This window comes from Macrotis lagotis, chromosome 7 (genome assembly GCF_037893015.1).
Source record: "Macrotis lagotis isolate mMagLag1 chromosome 7, bilby.v1.9.chrom.fasta, whole genome shotgun sequence".
Lineage (NCBI taxonomy): Eukaryota > Metazoa > Chordata > Mammalia > Peramelemorphia > Peramelidae > Macrotis > Macrotis lagotis.
Genome location: NC_133664.1, coordinates 212343827 through 212364050, shown reverse-complemented (window position 1 = coordinate 212364050; position 20224 = coordinate 212343827). Strand labels below are relative to the sequence as shown.

The 20224-nt window shown below is 34.8% G+C and overlaps 1 protein-coding gene across 2 annotated transcripts in view; it reads right to left on the bottom strand.

Annotated features, from left to right (window-relative positions):
- The window catches only part of PKP2 (plakophilin 2), a 107029-nt gene that overhangs the window by 27034 nt on the left and 59771 nt on the right, over positions 1–20224 (bottom strand). For both annotated transcript variants that reach the window (XM_074194747.1, XM_074194746.1), the window contains exon 7: positions 1748–1865. In XM_074194747.1, the coding sequence (XP_074050848.1) occupies positions 1748–1865 (118 nt within the window). The remainder of the gene's footprint in view (positions 1–1747; positions 1866–20224) is intronic.

Here is a 20224-nt window from a genome sequence, read left to right as displayed (position 1 = left end):
TCATTTCTCCTCCCAGTTTTTCCTCCACCTCTCTTAATTGCTTTTCAAAGTCTTTTTTGAGCTCATCCATAGTCTGAACTCATTTTCTATTTCTTTTTTTTAGGATTTTGCAAGGCAAATGGGGTTAAGTGGCTTGCCCAAGGCCACACAGCTAGGTAATTATTAAGTGTCTGAGGTTGGATTTGAACTTAGGTATTCCTGACTTCAGGGCTGGCACTCTATCCACTGCACCACCTAGCCGCCCCCTATTTTCTATTTCTCTTGGGGGTTTTGGATATAGAAGCTTCGATTTTGTCATCATCTGAGTATGTGTTTTGCTCTTCCATGGAACTAAAGTAATTCTCCATGGTCAGATTCTTCTTTTTCTGTTGTTTACTCATTTCCTCAGCTGAAGACTAATTTATAGCACTTCCAAGGCTTTGAGGGTTTTTTTTGGAGACACCCCACTGGGACCTTTATTCCTCCAAGGTCTTATGCTCTCTTGCCTGTTTTTTGATATGTAGATGACCACTTCACTTCTCTCTTCTCTGGAGCTGTAAGGAGAGGTCCTGCTTGGTCATCTTAGTATAGATGCCCAAACTGCAACCTGGATCTGAGTTAGGCAAACCGCAGAGTCCTACCCTGAGGGAGAGCAGATTAATTTCTGTAGTCTTCCCTGACCCCCTTACCATCTTTGGGCATTGCTCTGGGGGTGCAGGCTGCTTTCTCGCTGCACCTGCGGTTGGTTCTCCCTCACTCCACACTCATTCTGGGGTAGCAGAATTCTCTCCCCACCCCTCCAAGCTATTCTGAGGCTTTGCTGTGACCAGGCTTTTTCTGACTCCTGTTCCTGGTGAAACACATCTTTCCTGCAGAACTTCCAAGTTATCTTGGACTGGGAAAATGTATCATTCAGTCTTCCTGTGGGTTCTGCCCCTCTAAATTTTGGCTAGTCATAATTTGTTGGCTTTTGGAGTTTTGGGGGGAAGGAGTGCCCTGGTAATGCTGCCTTCCTGCCACCATCTTGGCTCCACCCCCTTGAGTACTTATGTCAAGTCATAGTAGGAAGCATCCCTGATTAGTTGTGTAAAATATTATTTATTTAGATTGATAAAATAATAATTCAGAATTATTTTGCCCAACTGTATGCCAATAAATTTGATAATCTAACTGAAATGGATGAATATTTACGAAAATATAAGTTTCCCAGGTTAAATGAAGAGGAAATTAAATCCCTAAATAGCTCTATCTCAGAAAAAGAAATTCAACAAGCTATCACTTAATTCCCTAAGAAAAAATCTTCAGGGCCATATGGATACACAAATGAATTCTATCAAGCATTTAAGGAACAGTTGGTTCCAATTATATACAAACTCTTTGGAAAAATAGGAGAAAACAGAACTCTGCCTAACTCCTTCTAATATGACACCATTATACCTAAATCAGGAAGAGTCGAAACAAAAAAAGAAAATTATAGACTAATTTACCCAATGAATATGGATGGAAAAAATCTTAAATAGATTGATAAATTATTTAGAATCAGGTAATAATAAGCTAACTGTCCCATGAAAAGATATTTTAGTAAGAAAGGAAGGAACACATCAGCAATGTAAGATTGGTATATTGGACTTTAGTTAGACAACTCACATGAGTAACAGACCACGTGTAAACACTAACAACTATTTTAAGTATACTTAGAATAACCTGTGCCAAGAGAATGGCAATCTTTGTGTAAAGAATTGTCTCTTGCTTATTTGTCTTGATTTACCTTATCATCTGGCTGATAATCTGCAATGGTTCCTCTAACATAATGCACAAGAGAATCTATTAATCCTTCACATCTTCTCATCACTTTCCTTCCATCAGGTCCAGTAGAACTCATATTTCTGTTAAATAAGAGGTAAAAATCACAAGTAATCTATTATGAGTGAAATGAGACTTTTTCATTTAAATCGCTTTTTTATGTTTCTTCAATCCATCAATCAACAACTAATTGTGAACACTAGACATTATACTAAGTACTGGATATATTAAAAACAAAAGCAAAAATAATTCTTTCGCTTAAGGTGCTTATAACTAATGAGGTAAGACAATATACATACATATATACATACATACATATATACGTGTGTGTATGTATGTGGACTCAAAAACATTTTCATGTGGAAGGTGGCATTTGAACTGAGTCTTGAAAGTTATTAAGGATTCTAAGGGGTAGAAGTGACAGGAGAGTTCTTTTCAGGAAAAAGAGACAGTTAATGTAAAGGAAAGGAGATAAGGAAAAGAGTTTCATGTGTGAACACCACTGAGAAGACCAATTTGGTTAGACTGAATCATGAAGGGAAGAATTACATAAGACTGAGAAGGTTGGTAAATCCACCAGGACTAGGTTGTGACTTTAAGTTCCAGGCAGAGGAGGTTATATTTTATCTTAGAGGTTATAAGAACTGAATGGAGTTAACTGAATAGAAAATGACATCATTAGACCATATTTCAAGAAAATCAGAGGCAGTGAAGTGGAAATTAGATTGGAGTGGGAAAAGACTTGAGGTAGAGAAATCAATGAGAATATCAAATTTATTGCAGTAGTCCAGGAGAACTGTGCTGAGACTTAGTCTATGGTGGTAATGAGGGGAGAGCAGTTTGATTTCAGAAATGTTGGGGACATAGAAAAGGTAGGATTGTTGTACCTTGGCCAAGAATCATTGTTTATTTAGGGGTGAGCCATAGAAGAGACTGGTGTGGGGTATCTAGAATTGAGACATATTTAAACCTTTGAAACTTGGTAAGTTTGTATTTCAGTAATTAAAGTCCTCAATTCTGGAAACCACATCTTCTGTGAACTTTAAAATATAACACTGAATACATCTATTTTATTCAAAAGAGCAGCATTAGACATCATTTTCCTTCCTTGTGAGAAAACAGGAGGTAAGGATTACTCTACATAGAAAATGGCAAGGGCACATGTGTTACTAGACATGCTTCCTATCCAAAAAGGGTGCTTTTGCAATCTAGCTGGGGAAACAAGACTAGCATTTGAGAAAAAATTACTGCAGTGTTTTCCATTTACTGAATCCAAAAGCAATGGTCATCCAAAGGACTCGGGCACTGTAAGAAGTAAATAATTGCCCAATTATGTCACAAATATGTTTTTCCTTTCTCAAAAAAAGCACGTGTAAAGTATTATAGGATTGTTTCTTCAGTGTTTTGAAATTTTCATGACCATGAAAATTTAGCATTCAAACAATAATTACATCAGACTCTGACCATTTATTGCACTAAGTGCAAAGTGTCCTTGCAGTTTCTCAACCTATCATCAAAGAGCTTCCAAACTAAGAGAAGGGTTTGATATTCAAGAGCAAAAGTAGTCCCAATGATGATATAATAAAATATAACACCTTCTTTTGTGTTCCATATACTTTTCCTAGAATAGCTCTCCCTGTTACCCTGTAGTCATACCTCATGTGATCAATATAACACAAATATTTGTGTTCTTTTATCACAAATGTCAGACTGTTTGAAATTCATGATTGTTGGGCATGCACATTATAAGCTATCTTGTAAACATGAACCATTACAAACATTTTGCAGAAAGAAACTTTATCTTGCCTCTCATTGTAGTATAGAATCTGTTTTCTATTTTAAATTTATTCTCTGCTTATGTTAGTATTCTTCTATCTGACAGATTTTCAAATGAACTGATTGGTAATATTAGTTTAGTAGATTTTGTATGCTACTACATAGCTCATGTTTCAGTGGTAGCAGAAAAGAAAGTCATGTCAAGAGATTCTTATAAAGAATAGCTTCTTTATATGTGAACTATAAAAATGAAATAATACATAAAAATTCAGTTCATTTAATATAATAATCAATAGGTAATAGAAATAATAATAGTAATAATCAATAGGTAATAGAAAATTGGTTAGGCGGCTAATTTAAACAAATGAATTCTCTCCTACCATTTCCAATCTCATACTTGTTTGAGAAAGCATTTTTGCTTCATTCTTGTTTTAAACCAAAATTAAGAAATAAATTTGATCAGAAATAGATGATTCAAGAATGTGCTTGGTATTAAGCTAAGTATTTTGAACTTTGTCTTCATTAAAAACTTCAATATGGGGCTTAAGTTTATATATAGAATTTTATATCATATTAAATATCTTCCAAGTAGTGACTTTATTTCATCTAAAATGTCATTTACAGTCTACAAACTTTATAAAATCAAGAAATATAATATGAAATCTTCAAATACTAAATGTAAAAAGGCATTTTGCTGAATAATTTTTAATGCTGAAAGAATATCCCATATAAAATATTCATGAGTGTTATAATTTTATATAATTTTCATGTATATCATTAGAATAAAATTTAGATTTATAATTGCAATTATTTAATAAACAATTGAACAAATCTAAAAGAATATTTTGAGTAGTATATTAAATTATTCTGAGGATTAACACACTTTTTTTGGTGGTTGTTTTTGTTACTGTTGAAAGAAGAAAATGTTAAGGGGCACTAAATTAGACCCTATAAGCTATCCATAAATCAGAATGTACATTGGAATTTTTCTAATTTGACTGACATAAGATTTCTTTGCTATCATTTGGCTCTTTTCTTCTAAAGTTGGAAAGTTAAGGTGGGAAAGTGGGAGTTTGCTAACTGCAAATCAATATGTCTTTCCCAGAAATAAGTGAAAGGAACAAGCATAGATCATCATTTGTAATATCAGGAAGTTTACGCCAGAAACTAGAAAAAATAGGTGAAAACACTATCTTTAAAACTGCTTGATTTATCCCAGTTTGTAGCTAGTCCTTGGTATAGCCTCCTTGTAAAGGCAGCTTTCTCTTTCTCAGCTTGGATAAGACTACTTATTTTGGGCTGATTGGCAGATTTTATTCTAAGACAATGTCAAAGAACTCCAATTTTTCTAAGTAGTATGCCTGGGATTCATTGAAACTCTGCAAAATGTAAGTGACAACTACAATGAATGTTTAGTGTTCTTGCCAGTCTGATTTTTACAAAGCTTGCAAGAGAGGTATACATAATAACTACAGATTGTATAGAAGCAAATTTCATTTCAGTTGAAGGTAAAGGATAGAGTCATCTGATACTTTATTTTAAAAAAATGATCATTGAGGGCAGTTAGGTGGCACAGTGGATAGAACACCGGCCCTGGAGTCAGGAGTACATGAGCTCAAATCCGGCCTTAGACCCTCAATATATACCTAGCTGTACGGCCTTGGGCAAGCCACTTAACACAATTGCCTTGCAAAAAACCTAAAAAATGATCATTCAAAACGTTTGCTAATAGCAGATAGTTTAGCCCCCAAAGCCTTTGATTCAAATTCCATAATTTAAATTCAAACTTAAAACTGAAATGTAAAAAAAAAAGACCATTAAGACATGAAAAAAAAGTTCATATGGGGCAAAGAAAGGGGTAGCTGGCACAAAGGACAAAGAGAGGGAAGGAAGGGAGCATATGAGGACTGATTGAATCTTACTTTCAACAGATTTTGCTGAAAGAAATTTATCATAGAAATTTATCTTACCCTACAGGGAAATAGGAAGGGAAAGGGCAATGAAAGAGGAAGGAGGAGCTGATAGAAGGGAGGGCAGTTTGATGGAGTTGGTGACAAAAAAAAAAATACTAGTGAGAAGGGATATAGTGAAAGGAGAGAGAAAAAAAGTATAAATGGGGAAAAATAAGATGGAGAGAAATACAGAATTAGTAATCATAACTATGAAGGTGAGTAGAATGAACTCTCCCATAAACTGGAAGCAGAGAAGAAGAGTGAATTAAAAATCAGAATCTCACAAACAACTTAGTTTACAAGAAACACATCTGAAGCAGATACACACTGAGTAAAGGTAAAAGACTAGAGTAGAATAGAATGTTTTGACTGAAGCAAAACAAAAAACAAAAAAAACCCCAGTCAGTCCTGAGCTCAGAAAAAGCAAAAGCAAAAATAGACCTAATTAGAAGAGATAATGTAAAATCAATACTAAATATATATTCACCAAATGGAATATTATCCACATTCTTAGAGGGTAATGTGTGAGTTCAGGAAAAAACAGACAGTAAAAATAAACAAGAAAGAAGTGGAGGCAAATAGAATTTTAGATAGACCTCTGGAGAAAATTGAATGGCGATAAAAAGAAATATATTTTTTCCTAAGTGGAAATGTCACTACAAAAAAATTGAAGTTAGGGCTTAAAAACCTCACAATCAAATACAGAAAGGCAGAAATTTATTAAATTCATCTTCAATAAAAATTACATGAAATAGGGGTGGCTAGGTGGTGCAGTGGATAAAGCACCGGCCCTGGAGTCAGGAGTACCTGGGTTCAAATCTGGTCTCAGACACTTAATAATTACCTAGCTGTGTGGCCTTGGGCCACACTTAACTCCATTTGCCTTGCAAAAACCTAAAAAAATAAAATAAAATTGATTCTTTTTATTAAAAATTACATGAAATAAAGAATCATGGAAAGACAGACAAAAAAATTAGAAACTAAATAACTCAATCCTAAAGAATGAGTGCGTCAAACAACAAATATAGACACACAATCAATTATTCCATCCAAGAGAATGACAATAAATGAGATAACACATCAAAAATTATGGGATACAAACAAAACAGTTCTTAGGGAAAATATTATATCTCTAAATGGATATATGAATAAAAAAGAGAAAGAGCAGATTAATGAATTGGGAAAACAATTTAAAAACCTAGAAAAAGAACAAATTAAAAATATGTAAAATACCAAATTAGAAAACCTGAAGTCACAGGAAAGATTAATAAAATTGAAAGTAAGAAAACTATTGAATTAGTGAATAAAACTAAGTGAAGGCTTTATGAAAAAAAAAGAAATCCAGCAAATAGATAAACCTTTAGTCAAGTTGATTAAAAAAAGAAAGAAGAAAACCAAATAACCAGTATAAAAAATGAAAAGGGTGAATTCATGACAATAGAGGAGATTAAAGCAATAATAATTAGGAGCTGTTTTTCCCAAATATATGCCAATAAATCCAACTATGAATACTGACAAAAATACAAATTGCCCAGAGTAGCAGAAGAGGAAATAAAGTTCTTAAATCACCCTATTTGAGAAAAAGAAATAGAACAAGTCATCAGTGAACTCCTTAAGGAAAAAACTCCAGAGCTGGATGGATTCATAAGTGAATTCTACCAAACATTTGAAAAGCAATTAACTCCAGTATAATAAGGGAAAATGGTGAAGGAGTCCTACCAAATTCCTTTTATGACTCAAATATGGTGCTGATAATTAAACCAGAAAGTGACAAAACTAAGAAAGAAAAATATTGACCAATTTCTCTAATGCATATTTATGCAACATTTTAAAATAAAAATATAAGCAAAGAGATTACAGTAAGTTATTATCAGGTGGGACTTATACCAGGAACACAGGACTGGTTCAATATCAGAAAACTTATCAGCACAGCAGACCATATCAATAATAAAACTATCAGAAACCATATGATTACCTCAATATATGCTGAGAAAGCTTTTGACAGAACACAGGATACATTTCTATTAAACACCAGGGAGCACAGGAATAAATGGAGATTTCCTTAAACTAATAAGCAATAATTATCTAAAATCATCATCACCATATGCCACAGGGATAAGCTAGAAGCCTGAGTGAAATAAGGATGCCCATTATCACTACTACTATCTAACATCATACCAGAAATGTTAACTTTTGCAATAAGAGAAGAAAAATAAATTGAAGGAATTAGAATAGGCAATGAGGAAACAAAACTATTATTCTGCAGATGATATGATAGTATATTTAGAAAATCCTGGAGAAATGACATAAAAACTACTTGAAATAATTAATAGCTTTATTGGCTAAATCATTGGCATTTCTATATTTAGTAAAAAAAATTATATCAGCAGCAAGAGATAGAAAGAGAAATTCCATTAAAAAAAAACTGTAGACATCACAAAATATTTGGGAGTCTGCCTTCTAAGACAAGCCCATAAAACACTTCTCACAGAAATAATGACATAAGGGCAGCTAGGTGGCTCAGTGGATAGAGCACTGGCCCTGGAGTCAGGAGTACCCGAGTTCAAATCCGGCCTCAGACACTTAATAATTACCTAGCTGTGTGGCCTTGGGCAAGCCACTTAACCCCATTGCCTGCAAAAACTTAAAAAAAAGAAAGAATGTCATATTTAAGCAACTGGAAAAATATCAGGTGCTTATGGGTTGGTTGAGCTATGACAATTTAACCTAAATTTATCTATTTATTCAGGGCCATACCAACCAAACTACCAAATCAAAATTATTTTATAGGGCTAGAAAAAATAATAACAAAATTTAGCTGGAAGAACCACAGACCAACAATATCAAAAGAACTAATTAAAAAAATACAAAGGAAGAAAGTCATATTAGATCTAAAACTGTAGCAATCATCAAAACTATTTGGTATGAAACTGAGTTGGGGGATCACTGAACTAGGTTAAGTTTGCAAGATACAATAATAAATAATAATAATCTCCTGTTTGACAAGCTCAAAGACTTCAGCTTCTGGGATGAGAACTTATTATTTGACAAAAGCTTTTGAGAAAATTGGAAAATAGTAAGGCAGAAACTAGGCATAGACCAACATTTCACAACTGAAGATAAGGTCAAACTTGGTATTTGGTTTAGACATAAATCATAATAATTTAAGCCAATTAGACAAGGAATTATTTACCTGTCAGGTTTAGGATTTTAAAATTTTTTTGATATTTTATTTTTCAAAATACATGCTATGAAAGTTTTTCAACATTCATCCATATTCATATGTATATTTTTAAGTTACAAAATTTCCTTCCACCTTCCCTTCCCATCCTATTTCCCCTCAGTGGGGAATAGTCAGGTTAATATTGTACATACACATTTGTGTTGAACATGTTTATAGATTAGTCATTTTTGGTATGAGAAATTAGTATTAAGGGAAAGAAACACATAATAGATAACTTTTAAAAAATCAATGAAGGTTTCATGGCATTCTGAAGGCTTTCTTTGGTGTTTTGTTTTGTTTTTCTTTCTATAGATGAGAATCCTCCATAGCTGGTCTAATAGGGTTTTCCTAGCTCTCTGAACTGCTGAGAGGAGCTGCATCCATCAAGATCGATCATCTCATAATGTTGTTGCTAATGTGTACATTGTTCTCGTAGTTCTACTCCCCTTTCTCAGCTCAGATTCTGTAATTCATTCAACCATTCCTGGTTTCCTATAGAACAATAGTATTCCATAATATTCATATACCATAACTTGTTTAACCATTTCTCAATTGATGGGCATTCCCTCAATTTCCAATTCTTTGCTACTATAAAAAAGAACTGCTATGAATATTTTGGAACATGTGGGACTTTTCCCATTTTTTTTATTTCTTCTAGATATAGGCCTATTATTGGAATTGCTGGGTCAAAGAGTATGAACAGTTTTATTGCTCTTTGGGCATAGTTCCATACTGCTCTGCTCTCCAGAATGATTAGATCAGTTCCCAACTCCACCAGCAATGCACTTAATGTCCCAATCCTTCCACAACCTCTCCAACATTGATCATTTTCCCTTTTAGTCATCTTAGCCGATTTCATAGGTGAAATGATACCTCAGAGTTGTTTTAATTTGCATTTTTCCAATCGATAATCATTTGGATCATTTTTCATATGATTATATATAGCTTTTAATTTCTTCATTTGAAAACTGTCTATTCATATCCCTTGACCATTTATCAATTGGGGAATGACTGGTAACCTTATAAATTTGATGCAGTTCTCCATATATTTTAGAAAAAAATGAGACCTTTATCAGACCTCTTAGTTGTGTGAAAATTGTTTCCCAGCTTGTGCTGACCTCATTGCTGACCTCATTGCCTGTGAAACCTGGACAATCTACCAGTGCCATGCCAGGAAACTGAATCCCTTCCATTTTAAATTGTTTGGGGAAGATTCTGAAAATCACCTGATAGGAGAACATAGGAAACACTGAGCTCCTTTCTTGGGCTTAACTGCCAAGTAATCAAATGTTATTACAGGCAAATCAGGAAACAGTTCAAAGGAAATGTGAGATGCATAAATTTAGAGTAAACTTATGGACTATTTGTGTCTATCCTGTTGCAGAGCATTTTGAGCTGGAATTGTTCTGATAAACCATAGTTGGACACACTATATCGTGATGTCAGTTTTCTTCAAATAACAAAGGATAAGAACCAATCAGACCATAAGAGCTGTAGAAGGCTCAATTTATCAGGTCATCCTCTTTTGGGAAAAAATTCAGCCCCTGCTCTCTCTTGGATTATTAATACAAAAGATATGAGGGATAAAAAAGGCATGGGAATTTCTTTTACTAACCTCCATCAGCAATGTCAAGTACATGTGGACTTAAAATCTAGTCTCTCTGGTTTTCTCTTCTATTCTGAACTTCTTTTATGAGCACAATCATTGAACTGTGATCTTAAGAAATACTTCTAATTCTGGTTCTAATTCTTATTCTAAATCAAAGAAGTTCAGAAGTTCCTATATTCTTCAATCCTGGCTGATCAGAAAACTGGGACATTATGTTAAATGTAAAGGGAAAATGAAATATCTGTTTGGCAGTCCCATAAAACAGTATTTTTATTGAGTCTAGAATAGGTGGAAAATATTTATTAATGCATGCTTATGAAACTTTTAAAAATATATTTATTTTTTCTGTAGGAAATAAATTGTTATTTTTTATCTGATATCTACTTTGTTCCTTGGGTACTTTTCTATAATGTATCTTGATAATTATTTTTAGGGGAGACCCTAACCTAGGGTTTAGACATACTTAAGATTTATTTAGTGATTTTTTTTCAGAGTTTAGTTCTGGGTTGGGACATAACAAGCCAGAATGGTGTGTGTGTGTGTGTGTGTGTGTGTGTGTGTGTGTGTGTGTGTGTATGTGTGTGTACGTGAAAGTGAAATCCCTGACTCTCCTTTTGTCATTAGCCCCTCTCCTCCCACCTTACTTTTACCAATGATGAAACAGGGTTGGCGTGAGCCTAGAGATAAAGTTTTGGAGGGTGTCCTCTCACTCTTGCCAGGGGTTACAGTCAGTATAGAGAAATTGATTCTAAATAATTGAATTAGAATTCAATAAAATGAGGGGAGCAGCCTGGACTGTCTCTCAGAAAATACCATGTTTTATCTGTAAGAAAAAGCAGACTTTAAACTTCTCCTTGAAAAAAAGTCACTTTAAAAAATGACTCACCTTAAATATTTTAATGTATTTATGCTCTCATCAATTCCAGAGTTCCTTCTGATATTATAGTTCATAAAGCATCTAGTTCTCCACAAAACTATCCTAGCATTCTCCTATTATTAGAAAGATCTATAGAGATCTCTGGCTGTCTACTTGTCTTCAATTAATCTCTTCACTTTACTAGCCCATCTCTCTTTTTTTTCATTCAGTTCTTAACTCTTCATTTTCCTTGGAATTCCTCATTGGTTAAATGATGCATTTATGATCACACCCACAAAGATCTGTCCATTGTCCTCTGCATGCTCATCTGTAATTTTTTAGAATCAATAACATTCCAAATATCCCTGCTATATAACATCAATAAAATGTGTGAAAAAGACAAGATTCTGCTTGACCCTGTTCACTGTACATCTATATTGTCTGCTATAAATATGCATACTGTTAAACAAGTTCTAGTCTTTTCATTCAAAAATATGTTAAAATCTAGGTAATGGCAGCTTTTCATTTATTTGGTCTTTATTGTGTGGATAGACAAATCAAACTCCTTTCAGGGATTACAGATTATCTTCCAAGAGGCTCTGTGATGATTTAGGGTTTGATATAATCAAAAGAATAGCATCTGCTATGTGTTGTTCAGGAAGGATTAGCACCTCTAAAATGAGGGATTACTGCGTTCTTTTCAGGGCTGCTCATTCACCATTGGTGTTCACCTGTCACCTACCTCTTAACTGTGGCTAGCAGGTGCAGCACCCACACCCTGGTAAAACCATCTCAGAATATGGGCTAAACCAGGTTGAAGCATCAAACCAACAGGCCTCAAACTCGTCGGTGAATTAGGGGTATATCTGCTTCAAGAATATGAAAACTTTCCCTGGCAGAATGGGAAGATGCAAACAACTTGTTTCAATGGCCATGAAAACGGGTAAAGCTATGGAGTACTTGGAGCTTGATCAGACCTTAAAGATACCCAGGTCATCCATTGCATTCAGGCCATCACCCCTGGTCCTGACTTTTGTCTTTCCAGCTGTCGCTGGAATAGTGAGGCTGATAACTCTGTACAGCTCTGCCTCACTTAGATCCAATTCATGTGCAAGTTCAGATATCATTCATGATGTCATTGGTCCTTGAGACAAGCAGTGAACCACAAAAATAAAAGATCTAATCATGCATGAAGAATCTGTTTTCAATTTGATTCTAAGTTGGATCACTATAACAGTGGTGAATTTTTTTGAGGAAACATACACCTCACTTTTTTATGCTTCATTTGATTTTTATTATCAGAATGTCATTGAATAGCATTTATTTTGTTGACACATTTTCCAAGGAATCTTGAATGTGGACAAAAAATTCCTTGTCAGTCAGTTCAGTAGTGAATTAACATTTATTAATGTTATGTGCTAATGTTATGTGTTATGTACTAGATATTATAAGAAGCACTGTGAATGCAAAAAAATGCAAAGGAGAATTCCTATCCTGAAACAGCTGATATTATATTACCCTCTAATAAATAAAATGAATAAATAAATATATATATATATATATATAAACAAGGCATATATTGAATAAATAGGAAATATTAACAGAGATAAGGCAGTAGAATTAAAAGGGACAAGGAAAAGCTTCTTTTAGAAGGTAGGATTTTAGTTGGGTCCTGAAAAAAGTTAGGGAGGCCAGAAGGCAGAGATTAAAAGGGAGAGCATTACAGGCATGGAGATCATCCCTTAAAAAATGCTTGGAGCAGAGATGGAGTGTCTTTTATATGAAATACCAATGTGTCACTTGACTGAAAAGTAGTGGCAGTCAACTTTTCTATATCTGATTAGCAAGATACAGCAGGAAGAGCTAGAAAGAGAAATCCCATTCAAAGTAACAGACAATATAAAATACGTGGGAGTTTTTTTGCCAAGGGAGACTCAGAAACTTTTTGAAAACAATTATAAAACAATTCTCACACAAAACATTTAAATAATTGGGCAAACACCAACTGCTCATGTATAGGTAGAGCTAATATAATAAAAATGACATTTCTACCAAAACTAAACTACCTGTTTAGTGCCCTACCAATCAAAATTCCAAAAAATTACTTAAATGATTTGGAAAAAGTTGTAAGTAAATTCATATGGATAAATAAAAAGTCAAGAATTTCCAGAGATTCAATGAAAAAAAGTGCAAAAGAAGGTGGCTTAGCCTTACCTGATCTAAAATATATTATAAAGCATCAGTCATCAAAACTGTTTGGTATTGGCTAAGAAATAGATCAGTGGAATAGACTAGGTGCAATAGCAGGAAATTATTACAGTAGTATGCTGTTTGATAAACCCAAAGAGTCCAGCTATTGGGATAAAAACTCTCTCTTCAATAAAACTGCTGGGAAAATTGGAAGTTAGTATGGAAGAAACTTAGATTAGACCAACACCTAACACCCTATACCAAGATAAGATGCAAATGGATACAGGATTTAGACATTAAAAAACCATTATTATAAGCAAACTAGAAGATCAAGAACTAGTTTACCTGTCAGATCTATGGAAAGGGAATCAATTTATGACTAAGGTAGAAATGGAGAACATCACTACAAACAAACTAGATGATTTTGATTATATTAAATTAAAAAGATTTTGCACAGACAAAACCACTGTAATCAAGATCAAAAGAAATGCAGTAAACTGGGAAACAATCTTTACAACTAATGTTTCTGACAAAGGACTCATTTATAAAATATACAGAGAACTGAGTTAATTTTTTTTTTAAAAAAAGCCATTCCCCAATTGACAAATGGTTGAAGGTTATACAAAGGCAATTTGCAGATGAGGAGATCAAAGCAATCCATAGTCATATGAAAAATTGCTCTAAATCATTACTTATTAAAGAAATGCAAATTAAAGCCTCTCTGAGGTACTACCTCACACCTCTCAGACTGGCCAGTATGACCAGAAAGGATAATGATCATTGTTGGAAGGGTTATGGGAAATCTGGGACACTATTACATTGTTGATGGAGCTGAACTCATCCAACCTTTCTGGAGAGCAATTTGGAACTATGCCCAAAGGGTAACAAAAAATGAGCATACCCTTTGATCCAGCAATACCACTAATACTGGGTCTATACCCTGAAGAGATGATGAAAAAGGATAAAAACATTACTTGTACAAAAATATTCATAGCAGGCCTGTTTGTGGTGGCAAAGAATTGGAGATCAAGTAAATGTCCTTCAAGTGGCGAATGGCTTAGCAAACTGTGGTATGTGTATGTCATGGAACACTATTGTTCTATTAGAAACCAGGAGGGATGGGAATTCAGGGAAGCCTGGAGGGATTTGTATGAACTGGTGCTGAGTGAGATGAGCAGAACCAGAAAAACACTGTACACCCTAACAGCAACATGGGGGCGATGATCAACCTTGATGGACTCACTCATTCGAATCATCAGTGCAACTATCATGGACAATTTTGGGCTGTCTGCAATGGAGAATACCATCTGTATCCAGAGAAAGAACTATGGAGTTTGAACAAAGACCAAGAACTATTCCCTTTAATTTAGAAAAATCAACTGATATCTTATTATCTGATCTTGCTATCTCTTATACTTTATGTTTCTTCCTTAAGGGTATGATTTTTCTCTCTCATCACATTCAATTTGGATCAATGTATACCATGGAAACAATGTAAAGATTGACAAATTGCCTTGTGTGTGGGGTTGGGGGAGGGAAGTAGGATTAGGGGAAAAATTGTAAAACTCTAAATAAAATATTTATTAACAACAAAAAAAAGAAAAGTAATGGCAGAGTGTAAGGAATGGAAAGTCTGGAAAGGTAGTTGAGATCTAGTTATAATCACATGCTTTGAATAAAAAGTATTGGGTATTGTATTTGATCCTGGCATGAAAAGGAACTACTGTACTTTGTTATCTTAAATAAAGACTTGTTCAAACTTGTGCTTTAAGAACACCACTTTGTTGGTTGAATATAGGATGGATGGGACTAGGGAAAGACAGACCCATCAGCAAACATTTACAGTAGTCCAGGTATGAGATGATGAGGTCTTGTACTAAAATGGTGGCAGCATCAGGGGCAGCTAGGTGGCGTAGTGGATAAAGCACCAGCTTTGGAGTCAGGAGTACCTGGGTTCAAATCTGGTCTCAGACACTTACTAATCACCTAGCTGTGTGGCCTTGGGCAAGTCACTTAACCCCATTTGCCTTGCAAAAAAAAACCCTAAAAAAAAAAAAGAAAAAATGGTGGCAGCAACAGAGCAGAGGTGGCATTAGAGATAAGATGTTGCAGAGATGAATTTAATAACCCTTGGTAACAGATTATGTGAGATAGACAGTGAGGAGTCACGAATAATTCTTAGGTTGTGAACCTGATGGACTGGGGTAATGGCATTACACTCTAGGGTAATAGGGAAGGAGGAAGGTAGGAAAGGAGAGAGAATTTGGGGAAAGACAATGGATTCTTTTTTGAATGGAAGATCAGAGACTTTTAGGTCAGCAAAGAAGTTGAGACAGCATCAGAAAATTTTAAGAATCATCTAAAAATGGTAATTAAATCCATGAAATTTGATGAGATTACTAAGTGAAAAAAAAAGACAAGGACAGAGACCTATAGAATACATATGATGAGAATGAGGAATAATTTGATATGCAACTAGAGAACCAGGAAGGTTTTCAGCGTATCCTGGAAATCTAGAGAAGAGAATATAAAGGAGAAGAGGGTGATCAAAAGCTTTGGAGAGGTAAAGAAGAATGATTGAGGAAAGGACATTGGTGACTGACAGATCATTGATAACTCTGAAGAGCAATTTTAGTGGAATGATGAGGGCAGAAGCCATATTATAAAGTAAGAAGAGAATGAGCTCTCATAAAGTGGAAGCTCCTATTATACTAGTCCTTTTCTTCAAAGGTTGTGTGTAGCAGCTGGTAAAAACTGAACTTGCCCAGATTTTTGGTAAGAGAATATGTTTGTGATCCAGTACTATAATTCTTAGATCATATATGTTGCTGTTTGGTCATTCGGTCATGTCTGACTCTTCATGACCCCATGAACCACAGAATGCCATAAATGCCCTTGGGGTTTTCCTGGCAAAGATACTGGAATGGTTTGCCATTTCCTTCTCTAGAAGATTAGGACAAACAGAAGTTAAGTGACTTGCCCAGGATTTATAAATGTTTGAGGTCAAATTTAAACACAGGTCTTTCTGACCCTAGGCCCGTTGCTCTATTCCCCTGAACCACCTAGCACCTGGAACCTATTTGGTGCAGTGTCTGACTCTTCATCAACCCATTTGGAGTTTTCTTGACAAAGATACTGGAGTGGTTTGCCCTTTTCTTCTTCATCTTATTTTATGGATAAGGAACTGAGGCAAACAGGGTCACACAGTTAGTAACTGTCTGAGGCCATATTTGAACTCAGAAGAGAAAAAATATGAGAGGAGAAACATTAGGTTGATTACCAAGCTGAAAGTCTACAGAGTCATTATGCTGACCTCATTGGTATATGGCTGTGAAACCTGGTAGCACAATACCAGAAAATTGAACTGGTTCCATATGAATTGTCTTAGAAAGATTCTAAAGATTACTTGGCAAGTTAAGGTACCGGACAATGAGATCCTCTCTTGTGCTGAACTGACATTCAACCTGTACTGCAGAAAGTATAGTTCTGCTAGGCAGTCATGTAGTACCCAAATGACAATTTTATGGAGAGCTCACTAAAAGCAAGAACATAATGTGTAAGAGACTGTTGATGGGAGTACTAGCCTGAGGGAGTAAACACCTGCTTGATTGGCTACTTAAAGAGTTGGGGGAAAACCAAGGACTAGGAGGGATATTTAAGCATTTGATTTCTGTGAAATAAAGAGAGAACTTGTCATCTTTGTCTCTCAGCTCTTCAGTATTCGCCTGGATAAAAATAAGAGGTTATAACTAAATATTAGGTTAGGGATAAAGTATATGTTAACTGGCAGGCACCTAACAATGAAGACCAAAAAAGATACTCTCAAGGACTTTCTGAAGAACTTTGGTATTGATTGTGAAACATGAAAACACTAGCATGGGACAGTCCACTATGGTGTGTCTTCATCAAAGAAGCTATTATGGGAAGATGGCAAAATAGATTGAAGAGTTCCAGGTTCTCTAAATTTCCTCCACAAACAGGCAGAAAATGGCTTTGAATTAATGTAGAGTAGCAAAAAATAAAGGAGAAAAGCAGTCTCCTAAGATAACTTGAGAGGATGTCAGAAAAGACAAGGGTCTCCAAGGGGCTGAGGTCCGGTGAGAATGAAGTGTCTATACTTCAAGGCCAACTCCATCGAGGGCAGTTTTGTAGGTAGATAGATGAGGCTTCAAAAAATTTCACCTCACAAAGAACAGTAGGAGGTTGAGTGTGGGAAACCTCCTTCTTCCCCCAATCTGAATTTCTGAAAGTCAGCATTGCTGCAAGTGATTCTGGCTATGGCTGTGAGTGAGGAGAAGCACACAAGTACTATAGAAGCAATAACATTCTCAGGACAGTGTGGCTGGGGGCCCTCACTGTGACTTAGGTGAGGAGTTACTAAGATTGAGCCACTGGAAGAATTTAGGAAATAAAGTAAGAGGACATGAGGTCTAGGGAACATTACCCACAAGAGATTAAAAACTGATTAATAAACTGCTATGAATAAAATAAAACAAAACAAAAATAAAGATGAGTAAGCAAAGGAAAAAAGAACCCAATAAATATCTACTTTGGTATAAAAGAAAATCTGGGTTCATATTCAGAGAAAGATAGTGAGGTTAAAAAAAAGCCACTTCCACACCAAGAGTAACATCAAATGGTCACAAGTCCAAAAATTGTTCTTGAAATAACATATTAAAGGAATTCAAAAATCAAATAAGAGAAATGGAGAGAAAATTGGGAATAAAAATAAAAGCAATATAAGAAACTTTTGAAAAGAGTTAATCAGATAAAGATAAAATCTTATTTTGAAAGTTATTTTATTTTTTCAATTATCTGAAAAGATAGTTATCAACATTAATCTTTTTGTAAGCTTTTGCTTTCCATATTTTCCTACCCCCTTTTCTTTCCTCCCCCCTTTCCCATGACAGTGAATAATCTGATATGGGTTATACATGTACAATCATATTTGATATATTTCCATATTAATCATATTGTGAAAGAACAACAAGAATTAAGGAGGAAAAAATGACAAAAAAGAAAAAAACATAAAACAGGTTTTAAAAAGTGAAAATAATTTACTTTGGTCTGCATTCTGATGTCATAGTTTTTTCCTCTGGATGTACATGCATTTTCCATCACAAGCTTTCCATCACTGAACTGCTGAGAGGAGTTAAGTCCTTCATAGTTGAAAAGATTAAAATTTTTAAGGAATAAAATAAACTACTTGAAAACTAGAATTAGGCAAGAAAAACAAATGAAATTATAAAGCAACAAAAAATAATAAAATTAGAAAAATGGAAGAAAATTTCAGATTCAGTCTCATTAGAAAATCTGGAGAACAAATTGAGGGGAGACAATGTAAAGAACTGTCAGATTACTTGAAAGTTATGATCCCAAAATAGAATCTGGATACAATATTACAAGAAAGGTCTAGAAAGAAAAAATGAAGTAGAAATGGAAAAAACTCCACCATTCACCACCTGAAATTGGGGAATGGCTGAACAAATTGTAGTGTATAATGGTTGTGGAATACTATTGTCTTAAAAGAAATGAAGAGGCATAGAAAGACTTGCATGAAATAATGAAAAGAGAAGTGAGTAGATCCCAGAAAACACTGTAGTATATCAGTATACAATAGTACTCTGTAGTATATAGTAACAGCAAAGGGATTATTTAGGGATTATACTACTATTCTAGGTGAGAAGAAATGCCCTTTTTTAATAGCAAAAAGCAAACATGGGGGAGAGTTGGTCTTAAGGGAGAAAACAATGACCTAACTTTTAGACGTGTTACAATGTCTCTGAGACATCTATTTTGAAATATCCATCAATCATTTAGTGATCCAAGACTGAAGCTCAGAGGAGAGCCTAAGGTTGAATATATAAATCTGAAAGTCATTTGTTTATAGGCAATAATTAAAACCAGGGGAGCAGATGAGGTTCCTAAAAAAGAGATTAGGAAAAAACCTAGGAGATTTAGGGGACATGATATAAATTTTAAGCTAGCAAGGGAAACTACACAGTATTCAAGCAAGTAATAAATAAACCAAGAGAAAATAACATCACAAAAACAGAGAGAGGTAAAAAGGGAGTATACAGAATGAGGATGATCAACAGTATTAAATGAAGGTATGTCAAAAAGGATTAGGACTCAGAAAAGATTATGTTGCTGTAACTAAATAATTTCACCAGTTAATGATCACTTTCGTAGTGATGGGCCTCATTAAACTTATCAAGATTTATCCTTAGCAAGAATAATTTTTTGCATTGGAGTGAAAGAGGGGGAAGGTAAGGGGAGTGAGTGAGCCTTTACTCTCATTTGAAGTTGTTCAGAGAGGAAATAACACTCTCAAATGGGTATAGAAATCTATTTTATCCTAGAGGAAAACGAGGAGAGGAAAGGGATGGGAGAAAAGGAATGGGAGGAGAAGGGGAAGATGTAGGTAATAGAAGAGAGAGAGAAGATCATGGGAGAGGATAGTCAGATATAACACAGTTTTGAGGATGAAAAGGGTGAAAGAAGAGAGAGAATAGAACAAATGGGGGTGGGGGAAGCTGTGTGGTGCAGTGGATAGAGCACTGACCCTGGAGTCAGGAGTACCTGAATTCAAATCCAGCCTCAGAAACTTAATAATTGCCTAGCTGTGTGACCTTGGGCAAGTCACTTAACCCTATTGCCTTAAATAAATAATTTTTAAAAAAGAATAAATAGGGGTGGTGGGAAATAGAATGGAGGGAAATACAGTTAGCAATAGAAATGGTGGGAAAAATATTGAAGCAATTTCTCTGATGGATGTATGATAAAGAAAGTGCTGATGGTGTCTGAATACAAACTGAAGCACACTTTCTCCCCTC